General features: G+C 33.4%; 1 protein-coding gene across 3 annotated transcripts in view; it reads left to right on the top strand.

The window, feature by feature from the left end:
• The window catches only part of LOC106464259 (serine/arginine repetitive matrix protein 1-like), a 72,387-nt gene that overhangs the window by 32,463 nt on the left and 18,638 nt on the right, over positions 1–21,286 (top strand). For all 3 annotated transcript variants that reach the window (XR_002611703.1, XM_022391970.1, XM_013924385.2), the window contains exons 5-10: positions 3,662–3,863; positions 5,189–5,267; positions 8,680–8,776; positions 9,394–9,605; positions 12,294–12,386; positions 12,675–12,796. Coding sequence is in view for 2 of the 3 variants with exons in the window: in XM_022391970.1 (XP_022247678.1) it covers positions 3,662–3,863; positions 5,189–5,267; positions 8,680–8,776; positions 9,394–9,605; positions 12,294–12,386; positions 12,675–12,796 (805 nt within the window). In the remaining variant the exon portion in view is untranslated. The remainder of the gene's footprint in view (positions 1–3,661; positions 3,864–5,188; positions 5,268–8,679; positions 8,777–9,393; positions 9,606–12,293; positions 12,387–12,674; positions 12,797–21,286) is intronic.

Raw genomic sequence — 21,286 nt, 5'->3', positions numbered from 1 at the left:
GTTCTCTGCAGATGCTTTCTGTATGATCTCTGTCCTCACCTGCCCTTCTGTCTTCTCAGTGTGGGATTCTAGCTATTAGTGTCAGCGGAGGTATGTATGTTTTGGAAGTTATCATTTTCCTAAACTGAAAATGTATTTCCAAACATACTTACCTCTGCTGACACTCTCCCCACTAAGAGCCGGTGTTAGTGACCGGAATGTGGTAAGTCTTGAAAAAGTGATTTTATTGTCTGCATATAGTGCTTATATACAGTACCTGCATAGAGGTAGTGTGAGGGCTGGTGTAAAGTTTTGCAAATTAAATATTGTCGAGGACAGTCAAGTGGGGTATATAAAGACTGGAGCGAGTGAACACAACATTAGATGGCAAAGATGAAGATCGAGAAATAGCTATTAGTGTCAGCAGAGGTAAGTATGTTTGGAAATACATTTTCAGTTTAGGAAAATGATAGCTTTTAATATGACAAACATTAATTTTTATTGTGCACCAACAAGCCCGTAGCCTTTATTATTACTGCAAATATACATTTCTAGTAAATTTCCTCAGATAAGTGTGAAAATGCTATTTCTGCATGTATGCTCAGTGTTACAAAAGCAATTATTTAACGAGAATTCAATCATCAAATAAGGAAAAAAAAATTTTAATAGGTGAGTGGAACTCCAGCAGGAGTGGAGGGTTCATTTGCACCCCCTGGGCTATGGGCTTGACAGAAATGACAGTTTGGTACTTTTTGAATCAAATAAAAATTTATACTTTTATAAAATAAAATTTTTTTAGAAAAGCTTTACAAGAATGTAGGAAGACATAAAAATCAGCAATTAAACTCTGCAACATAGGTTTTTAATTGCTTCATAGAAAATCATATTGCAATGAAGTAGTTTTGAATTTTGGAACTGCAACTTCATACAAACATCACATAAAAAATAAGGTATTTTGCTTTCAGAAGCTACGTACTCTTTAAAAAGTTCATTTAAAATTTCAAACTATTTCATCCAGTAGTTTCTTTTGCAATGCAATGAAAGAAACCGTACAATAGGTGTGTCAAACACAGTATACTGGGCATTTGAGAGTTAAATGTAGGAATGTGTTATCATACAAGAAAACTTAGACTGAATAACATGTTGAAACATGAAGGTTTCATTGACCCACAAGTTTTCCAGTTCTTTGAAAAGTTTTTGTCAGGTAGAATTGCAATGGTAAAGTGAGAAAATGTTTAAAAATAATGAAATGCAATCGTGTGGGGAAAACCATGAAATAAACAACATTGTAAATGTATGCAACAATATGAGAGTGGTCTCAGTAACAGTATGAGTGTGAATCTTTACTTTGTTGGATTGGTTGACATGGTGGTGTATGTTTAGCAGCCAATAAGATGCAAGCTGACTTACCCTATTGGCAAGTTAAAATACTATATGCTAAATAAATATTATTTAATTTTGATTACTCACTGGTAAAGCTGGGCAGCTAGTGGTATTTGGTAATCGATTATTCAATAGCCCCATTAATTTTTTACATCTGATTAATTGATTAGTACAGTGTTTCTCAAACTGTGGTACGTACAAAGCAAAAAAATAAAAACAAATAAATGATGGTGGGTACTGTTAGCCAGTTGCTTTCCTTGTAGCCACCAGTTCAAAAAAGAAGAAAAAAATTGTCAGTGGACCAGCCAATTGCCTTCTCTTTAGTAAGCAGTTAAAAAAAAAAAAAAATAAAAAAAATAGGTAGCCGGTGCTGTCAGACAGTTACCTTCCCTCTAGCCAGCAATTCAAAATTAGTGACAGAGGCAGATTAACCTTAGTAGCTTTGCCATAACAAAGACACAGTGAGCAAGTTTGTTGGTAATGGGAATCAAACTTAAACCTTCAAATCATGAGGTTCTCCTCTCTCTCGAATCACCAGAGCTGAACATACTTGAAGTATAAAAAAAACAAAAACTTAGAAGTCTAAAATTGGGCAGAGCACAGATAGCCCATTATGTAGTTTTGCACTTGACAACAAACAAATGTGATAATCATATTTTGATTACTTGGATAGCTGGAATAATCAAAAATAGTAATAAATGGAAACACTAACTTTGATTAATTGATTAGTTTATGTGATAGTGATCATTGTAATCCCAGCTCATAGATAGTTGATTAATTTTCTTAGCACTATTGCTAGATGACTTTTTAGCTCTGGCCAAGGCACACTATTTGAGAGAAAGGTACAAGACTTTATAACTTGTTATAAAACTGAAGCTGGGAAAAGCTGCAGTATAGTTAGGAGACTGTAAGTGATGAATTTATTAGTGCTTTGTTTGGTAAGTGTGGTTACTTAGAATTTAAAAGTTTGTTTTATAATTTTTTTTCTCTTGAATAAGTAGTTTTTTGATAGCTCAGGTGCTACTGTTATTGCTAGAACATCTCAAGCAGCTGTTATTGCATTTTTTTTAAAACATGATAAAATTTTAATTATTTAGTTTTGTTGGTGTTCTCATTCTGTTAAATAATTAAATTAGATCCTTGAATATGACTATTTGGTGCTGAAAAGCCCTGGAATTTTTTTTCCCATTAGTCTGTGAAAACCATGGCAAAAAATCTAATGGAAAATTTAGAAAACTTGGGGACAAACCAGATCTGAAAATTTTTTAATTTCTTTAGACAGTGTTTCTGTTCCTGAAAATGTGTTAAATTATATTGTCTAAAAGCTATGGAAATATTTTTTTATGATGAGATATCAGGTAAGCTTAGTTAGATTTAGTGAGTATGATAAGCAATGGCAAAATACTCTGATTCCTATTTTATATTGAATATTATTATATTTATTGTACTTAAACAACATAAGTAAGCATAACAATATATTTATTGAAAAGAAACCATGCTTATCAGACATAAATTGATCTTAACCGAATATACTGTTACTTAGCCTAACAGAGATGATGGGGATGCAGTTGTGAAAAGTTGTGTCATAGGTCACTGACAAATCTTTGTTAGTTTTTGCCATATTAAACTTGGCTTGCCTGCAGACAGCTGAGCCAGATAAGAAGAATTTGGGTATTACAAGGTATAACAAATCTGTTGTTTTTGGCTTGCCTGTAGAAGAATTTGTGTGTTACAAGGTAAACAAATCTGTTGTTTTTTTCTTCTTATCTGGCTCAGCTGTCTACAGGCAAGCCTTTGTGTGTTACAAGGTATAAGAAATCTGTTGTTTTTGGCTTGCCTGTAGAAAGCTGTGCCAGATAAGAAGAGTCTTGATGTTGGAAGGTATAACAAATCTGTTGTTTTTGACTTGCCAATGGACATCTGTGCTAGATAAGAAGAATCTTGATGTTGCAAGATACAAAAAAATCTGTTGTTTTTGACTTGGCTACAGGCAGCTGTGTCAGATAAGAAGAATCTTGCTGTTGCAAGATATAACAAGTCTGTTGTTTTTTAATGTACCAGATAAGGCATTTTTTGTTATTTCAAGGTTTTACAAATTTGTTAATATTCTCCCTTTACTTGTGAAAATATAGCTTATGCTGAGTAAGTTTGTTAGTTGGACATTCTTTGTTAGGTTTTTTTTCTTGTTTTAGTCTGTGTGTGGGAATTACTAAAATAGTTCTTTACACAGAATTCTATGATATCTATGATAAAATATTTAATGAAATTAAAATAAGCTGTCAAGTATATTTTCTAACAGCTGATGATTCAAAGTTATCCCCCACCTCGTCCCCGGATGAATCCCATCATCAGGGAAGAGGAAAAAGGTGTCTTTACTGAGTATCGGTCACAATTTACTTGGCCTCGTGGACAAGCAGTTTCAATGGTTCCAGTAGCCCGAAGGTTTGTCTCTACTGGCTTGACCCCTGCCCAGCCATCAAAGAGAACAACACGAGATAAGTGTTAGTTTTAGTGCTTTTATTGATGCATTTTGTTGAGTTAGTAGGTTTGACAAAAGTTAACTAGATACTTCAGGATATTGAGTTTTGTTTTAGTATTATCACAGTAACAACCCAAATGATGACATAGAAATAATACTTGAGTAACTAAAGAACTGAAAAAAAAAGTGTAAAATATGAAACTGGAAAAATTTATCTTATAAATATTTTATATAGAGCCATAAGTTATTTTGTATCTGCATTTCTGTATGCCACTAGTTAGAAATGTTTTGTTTTTAGCTACCATTTAGACAAAATGTCTGTGTTTAATTTATATTCACTAACCTTTATAGATCATATGATCCTGTTCAAGCATAATGTGTAATAATTTTTGTCAATAAAATAATAAATCATATTTCAAGCAGAAAAATGTATAATAGAAATAATGATTGTAGGACCAAGGCTTGAATTCATGACCTCTGGTTAAAAGGGCCAGTGCTTTAACACTGAGCTGTCCAAGAGTTCAAATCTCTGTTCACACATAAGGCATTATTGGTTTTTTTCTTTCATTGATCCTTAACAGGATTTAAAATAATAGTAATAAAATAAATGCAAGTTTGTGACGGATTTCATATAACTTGGTTGGGTGGTGGTAAATGAACCCACTAATTGCCATACCCCATCGACACAACATACTATGAAGATCAACTTAGAGCTGGGCAGTTAACTTGATTAATCAATATACTCTATTACCTTTGAGCATCATTTAGTGTCACATAAAATAATCAGTTATTATAAATTATGATTAAGTTGATTAATCAATTTAATCATAATTTTGATTAACTGAGTATTTTATGAGAAGTTAATGTCACAAAAATAATCAACTAATCAAAATTAGGGTTTCCAATTATTCCAATTACTTAAGTATTTGAAATATTGCCATTATGATTTCTCATTATCATTTTCAATTAATTTAAGTTGTTTGGTTTGGTCTATTGACATTTCCAATTATTAGGATTTTTGATTTTTTCAAATATCCAAGTTTCATATTAAAAGAATCAATTTGTTGTATGTAACTGATTAATGAGCCCAACAGTTTGATTATGAAATTCCATTAATGTGATTTTCTTGTACTAAGAAAAGCCTTATGGATGAAGAGAGACAGGATGACTGGTACACTTGGATAGCTCTGTGGTAGAGCATTGATTCTGTTAGCCAGAAGGGCTGCCCATTTTTCCACAGTTTCTACTCACTTATTGATGCTTTTTTTTTGTAAAAGTCTGTGTTATAGAGTTTTTTTCAATGGTTTATAATGGGATTTAAAAGACATAAAAGGTCTTATACTGTAGCTGTATCTAGAACCAGTTTGAAATATCAAGTCCCATCAGTCAGGACAGAATCAGAACAGCGAGACACAACTGTGATCAGGTAATTTGTTTTTGTTTTTAGTCTCCTTCTTATTAAGCATAACATCTAGTTCTATCAGTCTTTCATAATCAAGACAGAACCAGGGTAGTAGAACACAGATGTGATCATATAATTGGTCTTTAGCTTTTAAATATTTTTAACATCCAGTCTAATGAGACAGTCTTAAACAGTATAGTAGGACACAACAGTGATTAAATAATTAGGACATCATTAATTTGTTTCTTACATGTAATTAATCCTTATCCTTTAAATATTTATAACATCCAGCCCCATGAGACTGTCATAACCAGGATACAGCTGTGATCAGGTGGTTGATCTCTATATTTCAAACATTCATACCATAATTAGGGCCTTATTAATCTATTTCTGATAAGAATTTATAATATCCAGTCTTATGCAGGGCTTGAAATTAGTGGGGGCCCAGGAACCAGTGGCTCCCAAAAATGCCAGTGGACCCATAAAACATTTCTGCTAGGTAGTCCATATGGTCCCTAAAAGAGCAATTAAAAGTTTGACTCTACAGAAATTGATCTAAGCGTTTCATAACCAAGCAGAACTTATGACAAACCATGAATGGACCTTCCGAAATCATTCATGTACAATCCACAAATGTTGTCACTATGAATGCCTGTGTATTCAATGTAAATGCACTTTCATTAATAAGAAAGCCATCACTTTGTCCAATATTCAGACTTTTTATACCAGTGTAATGGAATTGATATATAACATTTGATTTATAGAATTTGAAATATAGAGTGATTATTTGAACTTTTATAAAGGTGACTACTGTTTTCAGTCAGAATGCTACTTTTTTAACTCTTTATGCATGACACCAAACCTGTATTAAGGCTCACACATTTGAAAGATGTACATACAAGTTTTTTTTGTAACACTTTCCAAAAAAAGGCAAGTAAAAATTGCAAACTTTTAAGTTATTTGAATAATCTACCTTACTGCATGTTAGGGCAAACACTTTTGAATCCAACTTTGCAGACTGCACTAGCCCAAAAAACAACAACATAATATTACTGTTTTACTGATCATGTCACAATTGAAAATCATCAATTTATGATTATTATCGAGCACAATTGGCCCGATTCCAATTGCTGATGTCATTGTGCAGTATTGTTGACAGTTTAACCTTAAAAATTTTAACAACTATAGGGAATATACTTTGATGCTTCATTAAATTTGAAGTGGTTGAAGTTACTAATAAATGTGGCATGCAAAAAAAGAAATCATAATCTCTTTTCCATTTTTTATTTGAATGAGTGAAAAATAAAAATGGGAACTGACCCTGTGGCCAGTACATGATCGATACATAACTTTATGTGACCGTTGTGAGAGACAGATTGTTGAGGTTCTTTGCCTAAATTCTTCATTCACTTCAGCCATAAGTTCAAAGACTTTTGCTGTCATTCTACACATTTTGAACTAAACCAAACGAAGTATTCCAATCAAAGGTCAAATAGTGGCAGCATTTGAAAGTTTTTGTTCCTAAAGAGAGGAATCTTCAAACCAGTTGCCTAAAGACTTTTTTCTAAAATTAGCCTTCTTAAAAAATGCTCCTAATTGTATCTTTATTGCATACACAATGATCAACTTTCCAACCTTGAAAAAAGAACAAAAAATGATAACTTTAAATACATTATGATAAAAAAAGACCCAGATCGTGCTGGTGAAATTGTTTAAAATTGATCATCTCCTGGCTCGACATACATGCTTTCATCGAATATGTTTCAAATCTCAGCACTTAACACTGTGTCACTTTTGAAATTTGTCTAAGATCACAATACGTAGCTTTTACTGTCGATAAAGACATATACACTCCCCTGTTAGTTACAGGTGCAATGCGTGTTTTGGGGGCCCGGCTGGCTCCCTAAAAAAAAATGAAGTGTAAGCCCTTCTATGGAACATTCATAATCAAAACAGCAGAACACAGCTGTGATCAAGTAATTAGGCTCTTTGTAGTCTCTTTTTCTTAAATAGTTAGTTGTTTAATTCCATTAGACAGAGTAATAATTAAGAATTAAGATAGCAAGACACACCTGTGATAAAGTAAGCAAGGCTTTTCTAGTCAAATATGAATATTTATATTATCCCATCAGAGAGATCCAGAACAGTTGGACACAGCTGTGGTTGGATACATAGTTGAATATGTGTTTTTAGTAGATAATAAACATTTAGTTATCTGACATGTTTCTATATGATGTGATATTTGATAAGGAAATATCTTGATACTGTTCCTACACTCATTTCAAATCAGGTAGACTTACTTCTGAAATAACATAAACCTTTTCTTGTTGAGTTTTCTCACTCTTTGAATGACCATGTGACTTTTAGTTTCAAATATCCTTGATGTAATGCATTACAAGCTTTACCCTACCTAAAGTTCTCCACTTTCCTACCTACCTTACAGTATTGTGCAAGTGCCAGAGGAACTACATAAGCTTTGCTCTCCTCCTGCAAACCAGACTTTCTTGTTTACAGTCATGCTATAACTTTCTTGCCTACTTTTGCTCTGCTCATGAATTCTGAAGTCAGTTTTAACCTTGATGTTAACACTTTGGTTAAAACAAAAAAGTTTATAGCTATTTCAAATGTTTTGAAGGCTTTTTTCACACAATCTTCTAGCATGCAGGGAGACCATGTGACTACTCTGTCAGCTCTCCTTGATCAGCATACTAGGGCTATTAATGGTGAATTGTCTGTTGTTGTTGTCCCAGTCAGGTTTTTCAAGACTGGTCCTCTCCACTCAGTTCTTCCAGATAAATCCATTTCAGTGCTTATCGCTCTGGTTCTGTAATTTGCTCATGTTTTGCTTGATCTTATCACTCATTGTTGTTATGGTCTAGGTATGTAATTTTTCATGTCCAATAGCTCAGCATCCGAGTGTCTTTCATTATGACACTTTTATTCCCTCCTCAGTACTTTGTATTACAGTATTTTAGAGGTACGTTTGTCTGATTTGAAATTTATGTTTTTTGAGTTAAAATTAATTTCCAACAGATAATTACCCCTCAAATATGAAGCATATGTAAATGCATTGCATCAAGGATATTCAGAAACAAAAGTCACGTAGTTGCCGAGAGAGAGAGAACAACTGAACGAGAAAAGGCTTTTAGTTTGTACAAGTAAGTTTATTTGTATATTTTTCATTACATACCACTTGTCTGTAACTTATTATGAGAGGTTTAGCTTGTAACTTAACAGTGTATCTACATATCTCATTCATTCTCATGTTTGTGGTTTTGATCTGCAACTTGAAGGTATATGGAGTGATATGTCAGCATAGGTCTGTAATGATAGATTTGCTAAACAAATGAATTCATAAAATAATGTCTCTCTAGACTCAGTATGCCTACTTTTTGATCAAAGCTGCTTTAAATTAATGTTAACATTTCAAAAATAGGAGAGGTTCCAAGAAAACAGAATACAAAGCAAAGTATCGACCATTCTCAGCTTACCAGTACATAGATGGAAGTTGGAGAAAGTCTCCCAAACAAAAGGTATCATTACAAATTGGACTGGATAATTAATTTGGAAATTAATTGTATAAAATCTGAGCCTTCTAAGTATTTATTTTAGTTGAGCATAAACAATTCATCTGATTTGCTTTAAAAACTACCAGCTGTCCACATAATTTTTATTTCTTTTATTCTTCCAGTAAACTTGGTGACAAAATTAAATATGCAACAGCTTTGCTTTGTTGAATTTTTTTAAAAGAAAATGTTGAAGGGAGAATACAAGTTATTGAATAATTTTACTAAAGCCTTCCTTTTATTAATTTTTTAAATCTCAAGCTGCAATATTTCTAGATGTTCATGTGTGATGCAATGAAAATAGTAGCCATTTTTGTTGATTAATTTTACTGAAACCTTCCTTTTATTAATTTTTTAAGCTGCAATATTTCTAGATGTTCATGTGTGATGTAATGAGAATAGTAGCCATTTTTGAAAATCTGTTACATATTTCGCACAGTATAAAAACTGATATTTTGGTGAAGTGTTCAAAATCATGTGTAATTGCTTTAAAGTATATGACATTGTTAGTTCTGGTGTTTTGTGTTCTAGCTTCTATCAAACTATTCAAATATGGACATATTATAATGATCTTCATTGACTAGGAAGGTGACATTCGACATTCTTCTGGTGAAACTGCTTGGTATAATGAAGTTACAGAGAGATTGAAGAAAGCTGATGAGTATCGTCAGCGTTCAAATGGTACCCCTTTATATGGAGACAAAACTTCTGCTGTAGACAGTCGGCGTGGGGACTTCTGGAGCCAAGAAAAACAAGAAGGATTAACTCCATTTCTAGCGTATGGAGGTAGTCTTAGGTAAGAAAGGACAAATTATGTGTAAATTAGGCCAGTCTCTGCAAAAAACTTAAACCATTGGAAATTATTAGCTGGTTTAAATTTTTGTTTTTGGTTATTTTTTGCAAATTAAAAATTTAAAGCGTTGTGTTTTTTCATTTGTGTTCATTGTTAAATTCTTAACTTTACCGACACTGGTCTTCCTATGGTCATGGGTCGAAGGCCATGTCATCGTGTTTGTAGGCTCACATTTAAAATTTATTGAACTACTGTTTTATGAATGTATGTCAATAAGTTTGGTATCAAATTATAGATTATAATTCACATTATTATTACTGCTGCCTTTTGCTTCAGGTGTGGAATGCATATGTGCATATCAAATTTTTAAATTTAAGTAAAAAATGTGATTCTGATTCTGTTCCAACAACCTTTTACTAAAAGTATTTTAGAATTGATATCTCAGCATTATATTTATTTAATGCATTTCATGAAGAATAATGACAACTTTTCCCATTTTCATTTTTGTGCAGCTGTAAGGAGTATCACCTACAAATAACTATTTATTTATCTTTTAAAGATATTTTTGTTCAGTCCAAATTATAGATTTACATTTTCTTGTTGTCAAGTCATTTTCCTTCCCTGTTATTATTAAAGTTCTGCAATACTACTGTTTCATGATGTTACTGCATGTAGTTGAACAATTATTAATGAAGCTCAGTTTGAATATAGCTAGAACCAATGGGTAAAAATGATTAGATAGAAGATATTCTAATGTACCTACAATAATATAGAGGAAATAAAGTAGTTTAACTAGAGAGAGTTAAGTATTTTTGTATTAAAATTATTTTGGAGCTTTACCTTGTCATTACAGTCCATGTCACCACTTCCAGTCCTGCTCTATTTGAAGACTGTGCTTTTTGACATTAACCCTACAGCATAGTTTCCACTGAAGAAGGCATTGGCATAAGGCTGTGATGTTCAAAGCACCTAACATCCCTGCAGGCCTAACATAATCCATGTAGTGCATGAAGATGACAGTTTCCCAATATCTGTTTCAGTAGTTCAGTCACATAAAAATTAGTATGTGTTGTGTGTGCCAAATTTACCAATATGTCTTCACTGGAATAGTTTGAATACCCATTTCATTTTCCAACTTTCCTTTAGGTATGTGATGGTTGAAATGGGAGGTATGACTGGAAGCCTGATCTCAGTTGTGCCCATAACCTTTTGGCCATATTTCCAAACAGGGAACCTTTATTATAATGTAGCATACTATTGCCTGGAGAATCTGTCAGTTACACTTGTGGGCCCGGCATGGTTAGATGGTTAGGGAGTTTGACTCGCAGTCTGAGGGTCACGGGTTTGAATACCTATCACACCAGACATGCTCGTTATTTCAGCCGTGGGAGCATTATAATGTGACAGTCAATCCCACTATTCATTGGTAAAAGAGTAGCCCAAGAGTTGGAGGTGAGTGGTGATGACTAGCTGCCTTCCCTCTAGTCTTTTACTGCTAAATTAGGGATGGCTAGTGCAAATAGCCCTCTTGTAGCTTTGCACGAAATTCAAACCAAACATCAGACACACTTGTGTTTATGAATTCTTACCTGTTACAAGATGCTGCACTTTGGTTACCACTATTGGGGTATGACTTGTTGCAGATCTTTTTCTGAGTGGTCCTGGTGCCTCAAGTTGAGCATTGCCATTAGGTTACAAGGGATATTCTTATCTTGGAAATTCTAAATTCTTAATCTGAACATACCTTTATATTTTTGTGTCAGAAAGGGCTGTAGTTCTCATACCTTTCATTCTACTCTGACATAATATCAGCAGTGACCACTTGACATACTAATTTGCATGTTCCAAATCATTTTAATATAATGTACTCAACCCTGTAATAATGTTTGTTTTATTAACTTATTAGATACATAGAGCTCCTGTACAGATTAACAAAGAACCCTAATGCAAAGTTTACTTAAGAACAATCTGCAGACCTGGAAAGTGGTTTATAGGTTACTTTTACATTCTTTTCATTACAAATAATGTTTTGTGTTAAAGTATGTGTGTTGAGATGTAGGAACATTCTTCTATGACAAGTGACATTGAACTTTGTAAGTGACATTGATCCTCCTTTATTGAATATATTATTAAACTGATTGTATTCATGAACTGCAAACAACTAAAAGAAATTACTTATTATTTATTGAAAGTAAACTGTATTTTTGAGATATATTGATTTAGACCAAGAACATTGATGACAAAAATTTATGACCCAACACTTGCAAAAGTGAAGTCATTGGTTACTGATAAATCTTTGTCACTTTTGCATTGTTTGTATGATTTACAGCCATAAGTTTGAAATTAACTGGAATGTAAAAATGAAACATAATGATCACTTATAGAAAGGAAAATTGAAACCTTAAGCCAAAAGGAAGTATTTGTGGTGGTGGTGTTTTTTTTTAAAACTAGCTCACAATAGAATTTTGGAAATTTTACCACCTAAAATATGGTAGAAATACTAAATGAAACTTGATACTAGTTAGAAAGTTTGTAGTAAGTTTCATTCAATTTGGTTAAATATTTTCACAAATCCTGAAAAGGCAGGAAATATCAATGATACCTTACTAGTTTGGAAAGGGTTAAATGAACTGGTATTTGTTGATTTAGCAAGGATTACATATATTGCTATACTTATCTCCATATTTATAGAGAGACACATGTTGAAGGAAAGTGCTCATTACGACCAGCTACAGCCCCACCTGTCCACCGTAAAGAAAAAAAGCCTTTAAAAGTAGACACAGTGTAAGTTCATATCCATGCAACACAAAACTGATATATGTAGCTGAGAAAGAAAAAATTAGGATTTTGACATTCTTTATACACGAGCTTGCTAAAGGTTTGTGTTGCTTTTTATTTTCTAAATAAGTGAAATAGTAATCTCTAAAATGGAATTCAATAGTACCCTTTTCCTTGTGAGCAATCATCAATATTCATTTGTATACAGCTGTATTAAAATATTAGAACTGTTGATTAATCATAACTTGGAAGTAACTTTCAACTAGTTGTTTAATGTTTTTTATTTCTCAGCAGATATGCTCGTCGTCCAGCGAGTGCTGACTATGGAAAAATCACAATTCCTACACCCCCTCAGGAGAGAAGAAAATCTACACCCCCTCAAGAGAGAAGAAAACCTGTAGACACAAAGCATGAAGGTAAAATAATGTTGTCATGTTTAATAACCTAGAAATATTAAAATAACAGAATAAACACTAACACAGTAATTGTTGTTTTCATGGATATATGATGATAGTAAAAAACAATTAGAAATAATAATGAATATTAATACCTATAGTGTGAATGTAAATTTTTTTCAGCATTAGTACATGAGTAAATTGTCACTGAGGAGCAATAAAAAATAACTTTTTGCATGTCATGACTTTTTATTGTTATGTTAAAAATTCAATTAAACAATTTATCAATGTGTGTCAATAAACTTTGCATTAAAAATAGTTACTAATTCAAATTTCTATGTATTATCTAAGTTTTAACTTCTTAATTTCAAAAATTAACTTTAAAGATATCTCAGTCTTCATTTATCTGTGTCGTATGATGCTTCTGAATTCTGATTTCTCCTCTTCAGAATTGTATAACTTTGAAAATATGTTGTTGCAATTTACAGCCAATTAGAAACACAAACTATGCACATTTATAAGCAAGACTCTAAAACATTTGTCAAACCCACGAGAGATGCCCCTCCCATCTCTTTCCAACTTTCAAAATTGTTTGCTAATTACCTTTACGTGGTTGATGGTGTTTATAATCAATAGAAAGAGCAGTTTCTTCTCTGTAAATCTTATGATTCTGTGTTTGCTTTTGCTGTAATGAGCTGTTAGGCAAGGAACTTTTTTGTTTGTTTGTATTGATCAGATTTCATGTTCCAAATAGTAGTAGAATTTTTTTAACCTATTTATAGCTTACTTAGGAGGCCAAATAAATTGTAGTAGTTTTGAGATATTCTATTCTAGTGACTGATGTGTTTTTTATGTTCTAAAATACATATTTGAAAGCTACATGAATTTTTTTTTTTTGGTAGGGGGACACCCAATTTTGTGATACCCAAACAAGGCATAGGGAAGTCTTGGTGGCTTGAATATGTAGTGAGTACAATAAATCCTTGATTTTATAGTTATATTTTTAGCACAGGATCTCTCCCTTAACCAGATCCTTAATCCAGGATTTATCCAATTTTGGTGAAACTTGTACAGGATGTAGCGTACAATGAGATATGATGATTACAATTTACAGTTTCCAAATTGGATGAAATTGACTGAGTTATGTTAGACCATATCATCAGCAAAAACCCCAATGTTAATGACAATACTTCTTGTGTAACTGACAGGTCTGCTGTGTGAGCCTTTTTCTTCTTCTTTGCCCATTGTTGCATATATTTTTAAGATCAGAGTCCAACAGATCTCCAGTAGATGACTCCAAGCCACTGACTGTGACTGGAGCTTTGCTACTATTTGACATGTCATCATTATTTCCATGATTCCCTGCATGTGCAAGGTTCAGAGCTGTTCGACTTGCAACCTGTGCAACCAATGTGGATGTGATCACGAACATTTTGACAGCCCTTGTTAATGACAATGCATTTATCAAGGCCAAAGATGCTGTGGCAGCATTCAAAAAATAGGTTTGATGTCGACAAGGACATAGCGATTGAAGTAGTAGCCTTCTGCCAGATCAGAAGATCAAGAAGAACATCTACAACCTCAAACAAACAATTAAGAAAGGTTACATGATTTGATTTCAGAATTAAAAAAAAGAGTTAATTAGTTCACTTTCATGACCATTGCTGGTAACATAGTGCAGCCTCTTTAAAACCCTGTGTGTTTGCTTGCTCATAACTCCTGAGTGAAATATATTACCATCATATGAATTACATATTTGGATAGAGCAGATTCCAGACGTTCTAATGGTGTATGCAAGAAACAATTACCAGAATTTGTTGTTCCTTGCCCTGTTATCTAGAAACACTACTTCAATTCTGGTTAAGGGAGAGATCCTTTATTAAAAAAATTAACTAAAATGTAAAACATAACTTCTGAGTTTATTCTAACAAAATTTCAGTAAAATAAAAGGTCTAAAATTTCACTAGCTCAAGTAGAGTGTAAAACATGACACTCAGTTCATGTGCTTTTTATGTTAGCTCCATGAGAAACAGCTAATGTGCTCCTGCTGTGATTTACTGCTTTTGACTTAAATGTACTGCTCTAGTGGGTATAAAGTATAGCAATAAAACCATAAGGTTAAAAGAAAACAGATATGAAAAAGGTTAACAGTTGAAAGTGTTAAGATAAGTAATTTGGAACGTTTTGATCACTACTGCTGTTAGTGCAGAGGAAAAATGGTATTATTAATTTTGTTTCATACTTTTCAACTTTTCACTGAGTGAAAAAATGTAAAGTTTTGCCAAAAAAAAACTTTTGATATTCATTTAGGATGTTTTAGAGGTTATTTAAGTGATATATGAAAAATGTAAGATGAAAAGAAGTATTTTTATTTGAAGCATGAAAATAACCTTTCACTGAGAAGGACTCTGTAAAGGCCTTGGAAATGTACACAAATCTTGAGTAGAAATACTTTATCAGAGTCTTTGATTTTTTGTTTACAATATACTTGTAATGTTTACTAAAATCTTGTCAAATTTTGTGCTGACACATATGGTTAACTTAGTTATAGTGTGTGTATAGTTTCATGGTTACAAGGTTGATCAAATCACCCAAATATGTTCTTATAGGGTTAACACAATATTTTAATAAAATTAAAATTTATTTTGCACAGTAGGTCCTAGCTCAGCTCTTGCACTAAAATTAACTTCATTTTTTACCTTAGCACTGTTTAGAATGAATGCATTCCAAAATTCTTAATCAATGACTTTGGATTTGCAATAGTTTATGACTGAGCTACGTTTTGTTCAAGTTGACAACTGGTTCAGTGTTTGTGTTTCTGATAACCAGTTTACGTTTCTTTATAAACCATTTGAAGATTACCCACCATTATGAATTCTCAAGTGCTGGTAACGTTCTCTTCCTCCCATTATAGTGACAATGTTATTAATCTGGGACATGCGGCTATTGGAGGCTCATTGTCTGTGGAAGACATGACAGTCATTGTTCAATGTGTTCTGGGTTTCTTCATGCATACTGGGTCTCCTTTTTCAGTCCATTTGGCCAATGTTCCTTCTCCTTAATGTGAATATGATCAGGATGACGATTTTGACCAGCTATTTCTCCCTTGACATGATTTTGCAGGTAGGATCTTTTCTGTCTCTTTCGATTCCTAATATACTTTACTACATGAAACTCATACTAAAGACTACTTTGTCTCCCCCCCCCCCCTTTGCCTAGTGTTAGGGTCCATATCGTGAATACAGGTACTAACATGCCTCATCTTCCTTGTCTGCTTCACTCTTTTGTCCTGGCTTACAACCATCCTTTATTTCAATTCCTCAATTCCAAGTCTTTGAAATCACTTTTATCTGCTTGTGAAGTAGACCCCTTAACTTCTATTTCCCCTTCTATTGGCCAGTTTTCATGCCTTTGTCTCTCTTCTGCATTAACTTTAATCACTTCACCTTATTTCTAAGGTACTTATCAATCTCAGAGTCATTGTTCATCTCGTCAATGACTATCTTATCGGGCTTGGCCTTGTGGAAGCTCTTTTACCTGTCTTCTCCAGCCTTTGGTGTAAATTTTCAGCTAACAGATGGGTTCTTAAGGTTCTCACACATGGCATATCTCTCCACTTCTCTTTTTCCTACTCCACTTTAACAGTTTCCTTTCCTCCTCCCCCTGATTCCATTTATCTTCATTATCTCAAGGATGTGGTTTCCAATCTCTTGGCCAAAAGTGTCATTGAGAGAGTATTTGCCCCTGTTCTGGGTTATTACTCTCACATCTTTGTGGTCCCCAAGATGAACGAGGACTAGCATCCGGGTTATCAAGTTATCTCTCACTTAGTTTCTTGTCATCCCTCGATTCCTTATTTAGAGTTCTTTTCACCTGGTCTGTGCATGACCAATATTGATGTTTAGGATGTCTTTTTACACATTCTGATCGCTTCGTATTCCAGACATTTTCTTTGTTTCCTCCATTTAGATGGAGTCTTCCAGTTTCCTGCTCTTCCTTTTGGCATTGTGACTGCTCCTTATGTCTTCAGTTGAGTCATGGGAGTATTCACCCACCATTTTCATGGATTGGGGCTGAGGTTCCATTATTACATGGATGATTGGCTTCTTCTCATCCCTTCTCAGGAGAACTCCTTCTCTCATACCTGCATTCTTCTACAGGAGGTTGCTCAGCTGTGCTGGCTTGTCAACCATACTAAGTTTTTTCTCGTGCCTACCCAGTACTGGGTACATCTGGGCATGTTCTTCAACTCCAGTTTCAATCTGGATCAACCTTCACCACTTCACCTGTGAGTAATGGAATGTCTTATCACCAAGATTCATGTTCTTCATTAACACCCTGTACATGGCTCTTTCACTTTTGGAAACACTGACTTCCCTCGAACCACTCATTTCTTTTACACCACACACTCGTGCACCTTCTCCAGTGGACATTGCAGGACCAGTGGAATATTTCTTGGGATTTGTTGTCATTGTTTTATTTCTGTCGGTCCTATATTGTCTTTTATATCTGGTTTGAACTGCTTAGTGTTACTTGGCATATAAGTCTTCTATTTGGGACTCCTTTCATCATTTTTTTTCTACCTTTGGATCCTTCTTTGTCCAGGGACCTTTTGCATTCAACCCTTACAGGATGGGTTCACCAACTCCCCGAGTTGGTGTATTCTTCCCTGGATATTGATGGTTGCAGGCTCTTTCACATTTTTTCACATCAGATTCATTACTTGTCTCACTCTTGTAACTCATTTTTACTGAACCTTGGACAAGATCATTTAGGCAGGCATGTGAATGATTCTCCACACAATCATCTCCCATTATCTTCATCATCTGGCTGTTTAGTCTCCTGTGGGATTTTAAATCCCTTTGGTTGCTGTTTTTCAACCTCTACACACTGTCTATGGGGAAACATTGTATTTTCTTGTTTCTCACAGACAGTGTGTAGGTTTTGTTTAACTTTTATAGAATCCTACCAGGTGGTTGGTGAATTCTCCCCCCTTTCTTCAAGTGTAGCACAAAAGAATCTTCCTAGTCATTGGGGTGGTGGACATTGGAGAGTTCCTCACTGATTGTGTATAGCACAGTACGGTAGGAAGTAGGGTGATGGAGCCACTGTGTATGTAGTGTGTGGTTATCTCAAACAATAATTTGCCCTGTTCCTGCAGCAGGATTGTGTGTCACACTACATGGGCTTCTCTTTTGGATGCTCTCTGAAAAGAGCTCATGTTGGTTTAATGTTTGCACCAGAAACTCCACCTTTTCAGTGTGGCATTCTAGCTATTCTCTGTGTGGAAGTGATGTATCATCTCAAAAGTTAACATTTTCCTTATTTTAAAATGTATTTTCAGTAAGTACTTCCACACACCTTCCTACCTGTCCTCCCCACTTCTGATGCACTTTCTTCTTGCCTCATCTAAGAATGAAGTGCTTAGGGGGAGCTCTTGTGCAAGGATGTCTGCCACCCTCCTATTGGTGTATGGCTATCCTTGAATGATGATGACATCATGCACCAGCACAGTTTAGCTTTTAAGGTGGGAGTTAGTTCAAGGCTAATAGCATGCAAATCTCATAGATAGGTACACATAGGAATTACAATAAATTCTGTGTGAGAAGATGAGTACCTACAGGAAATACTTTTTCAGGTAAGGAAAATATTAACTTTAATTAACTAAAAAAATAATATTGAACATTAACACAATACCTGCAGTATGAAAGTGAAATTTCTATTGCATTGCTATATGAATATAGTGTTAACCAAGAAAAATATTGGATGTTAAAACAATACTTATAGTGTGAAAGCAAAATTCAGTATAAAAGCAAAATAATGAACATTAGCATAATATCTTTAATATAAAAGTAAAATTTTTATAATATTTTTATATGAATTATATCTAATTATATAATTAGAAATTTTTTAAATATAAAATTAACATAATGTCACATTGAATGGTTAAAGAATACATAAAAAAAACTAATTAAACAAAGCTCTAAATTTGCAGTTTTCTGCTCTCTGTCTTTTTCCATGGTAGGTATGTGTTTGTATGTAATGCAAACTGTTTGCAGAACAAGGCCAAAAACAAAATGTGTGGTACATAAAAGATGCAAAACTAGACTATTTTATGGGAAACTAAAGTGTATCATGTTAAGATAGATATCTGCATAATCATGGCCTACACAGTTTCAGGGAAACACTGCTGATCACATTTAGGCTTTCATGTGCTAGAACAACATGTAAAAAAAAAGTAGTGTGTGTGTGTGTATGTGGGGGAAGGGGGGGTGCAGTATTATAAGAAATGTATAGAATAAATATATGAATATAGAATACACTTACTGCGTATCCTAAGATTGAATTATTTTCATGAATTAACAATGTGTCACTCTGCAAATTTGAAATTTAGACAATAGAAATTAATTTGTAAAAAAACTCAATAAAATTTGTTAAACCACATTTGGACTGTTGTGTTCAGCCTTGAGCGTCTTACTTTAGAAAGGACATTGAATTGTTGTAAAAAGTTCATAGGAGGGCTACAAGGATGATACCTCGGATGGAAAAGTTATCATATGAGGATAGGTTAAGATCACTGAACTTGTTTTCTCTTGAAAAAAGAAGAGTTAGAGGGGATTCGATTGAGGTGTTTAAGATTGTTAATGAAATTGATCGTTTTGATGCATCATGTTTTTTCACATTTAATGGTAAGAATGGCATGACTAGGGGACACATATGAATCTTGGCAGAGAAGAAGTCATCTTCAGCTATGACAGCTTTATATTACTGACAAGGTGACTGGCCTCTGGAATGGGTTGCCTTCAGATGTGGTGGATGCAGTTGACTTAAGGGAATTTAAGGAAAAGCTTAATAAATATTTGAATAATAGGGGCTGACTTTGAGTATTTTTCTTTAAAGCTTTTGGTTTAATTTAGTGGATAGGACAGCCTAGATGGACCAAAAGATCCCTTGCTTCCTTTAATGATATTTTATGTTAAAATTGAAAATTCAGGTAAAATATAATATAACCAAGTAAAAAGCTTTAATTCTATCGTGCCTGAATGGATGCATCTCACCTTGTGGGCAGAATTGCACCATTGAATTAAAAAACTTGTAAAAAATAAACCTATTGTTGTTCTTTCACATACATTAAAAAAAAAACAACTCCAGAATTGAAATTTATCCAGTTTTATTTATTTAATTTCATACATAAAAATAAAATCTCAAATTGTGATTTTGCATTGATTTCATTCTGCTCTGAATGAAAACAGTAGTATTTGTGAATTTTCTTAGTTTTTTAGCAATATGGCACTCGTATATTATTTTGGTCAAGATAATGCCAATTTCACTTTTTAACTTGAATATAAATGTAATTTAGCATTTTTAGCCAATCACTGTTTCTTAACCTTGGTTGTTATGGTGTGATTTGATTGCTTGTACCTCAAGTCGTATGCTAGTGATTTTAACACATAAAGAAATCACTTTTTTGGATTAAATGAGCTTAAAACTTATTACATATGTTAAGTGAAATCTTCTGATTAATAATTTAGTAAATTGCATATAGTTTTGGTATTGGGAAAAAAAATATTTTTGTTATATGCCAGTGATTGTAAAGAAAATGAAGCTGCATGCAGTGCTTTTTAAATTAAAACAAAGATCAAATTTATAGTTTTATAAAAGGAAAACTTTATATGAAAGTTTTACAAGAATGTAGGAATACATAAAAGTCAATAATTAAGAAAAACATATTGTAATGAAATCTTTTTAAATTTTCAAATTTGTAACTTCATACAGTTATCTATATACTACTAAAACTCTGAGATTGTTTGTTTGCTTGCCTGTTATTAAATAAAGCAAAAACAGCACACAATAGCACCATATTTGTAAGAATACTGTACCCGCTAAAATGAGAATAGAAACAGAATAAAACAAGTTTGGTTAAAATCAGGCCATGGGTTACAGAGTTAATGCCATTTTTTGGGTCACTTTTATGAAAATTTCTAGCATGAGTAATTTTACATCACACTACCATTCCCGCTCTTTACGAAACTTTTTCATTCAAATCTATTTCCCTATCAATGTTCCCATCTTCATTAAAAGGTTAAGACGACAAAAACAAGATCTTGAAGAATTTCTCAATAATGAGCATTGGTTATGGTAGGTAAGGAAACGAGAAAATTTTCTCAGTTTAAAAATAATTCGCCGTGAGACAGTGAGAAATATTTTTCACTTGGTGAATTTCGTAGTGTATCAGTTATCAAGTTTTGCTGTTTCTTGCAGTAATTTCAGCAAGTAAGTATAAAATGTTTTTCTGAAATAGCTTTTGTTGGGTTTTTGATAGCAATTACGTTCTAATAAACCATGAATAACATTACTTATTTTCAAGTGTTTTGAATCAACTGTGAATAAGGTTTGTTCATCACAATACCTGAAACTGACTTCACTTTTTTGAAAAATGAAATGGTCTTTCCTTTTATTCCCAATCAACAATCAAATATCTTTTCTTGAATTATGAATAACACGAATGGA

Source organism: Limulus polyphemus, unplaced genomic scaffold (genome assembly GCF_000517525.1).
Source record: "Limulus polyphemus unplaced genomic scaffold, Limulus_polyphemus-2.1.2 Scaffold1601, whole genome shotgun sequence".
Taxonomy (NCBI): domain Eukaryota; kingdom Metazoa; phylum Arthropoda; class Merostomata; order Xiphosura; family Limulidae; genus Limulus; species Limulus polyphemus.
The sequence above is the reverse complement of the archived record's forward strand: the minus strand, read 5'-3'. Positions and strand labels throughout refer to the sequence as shown.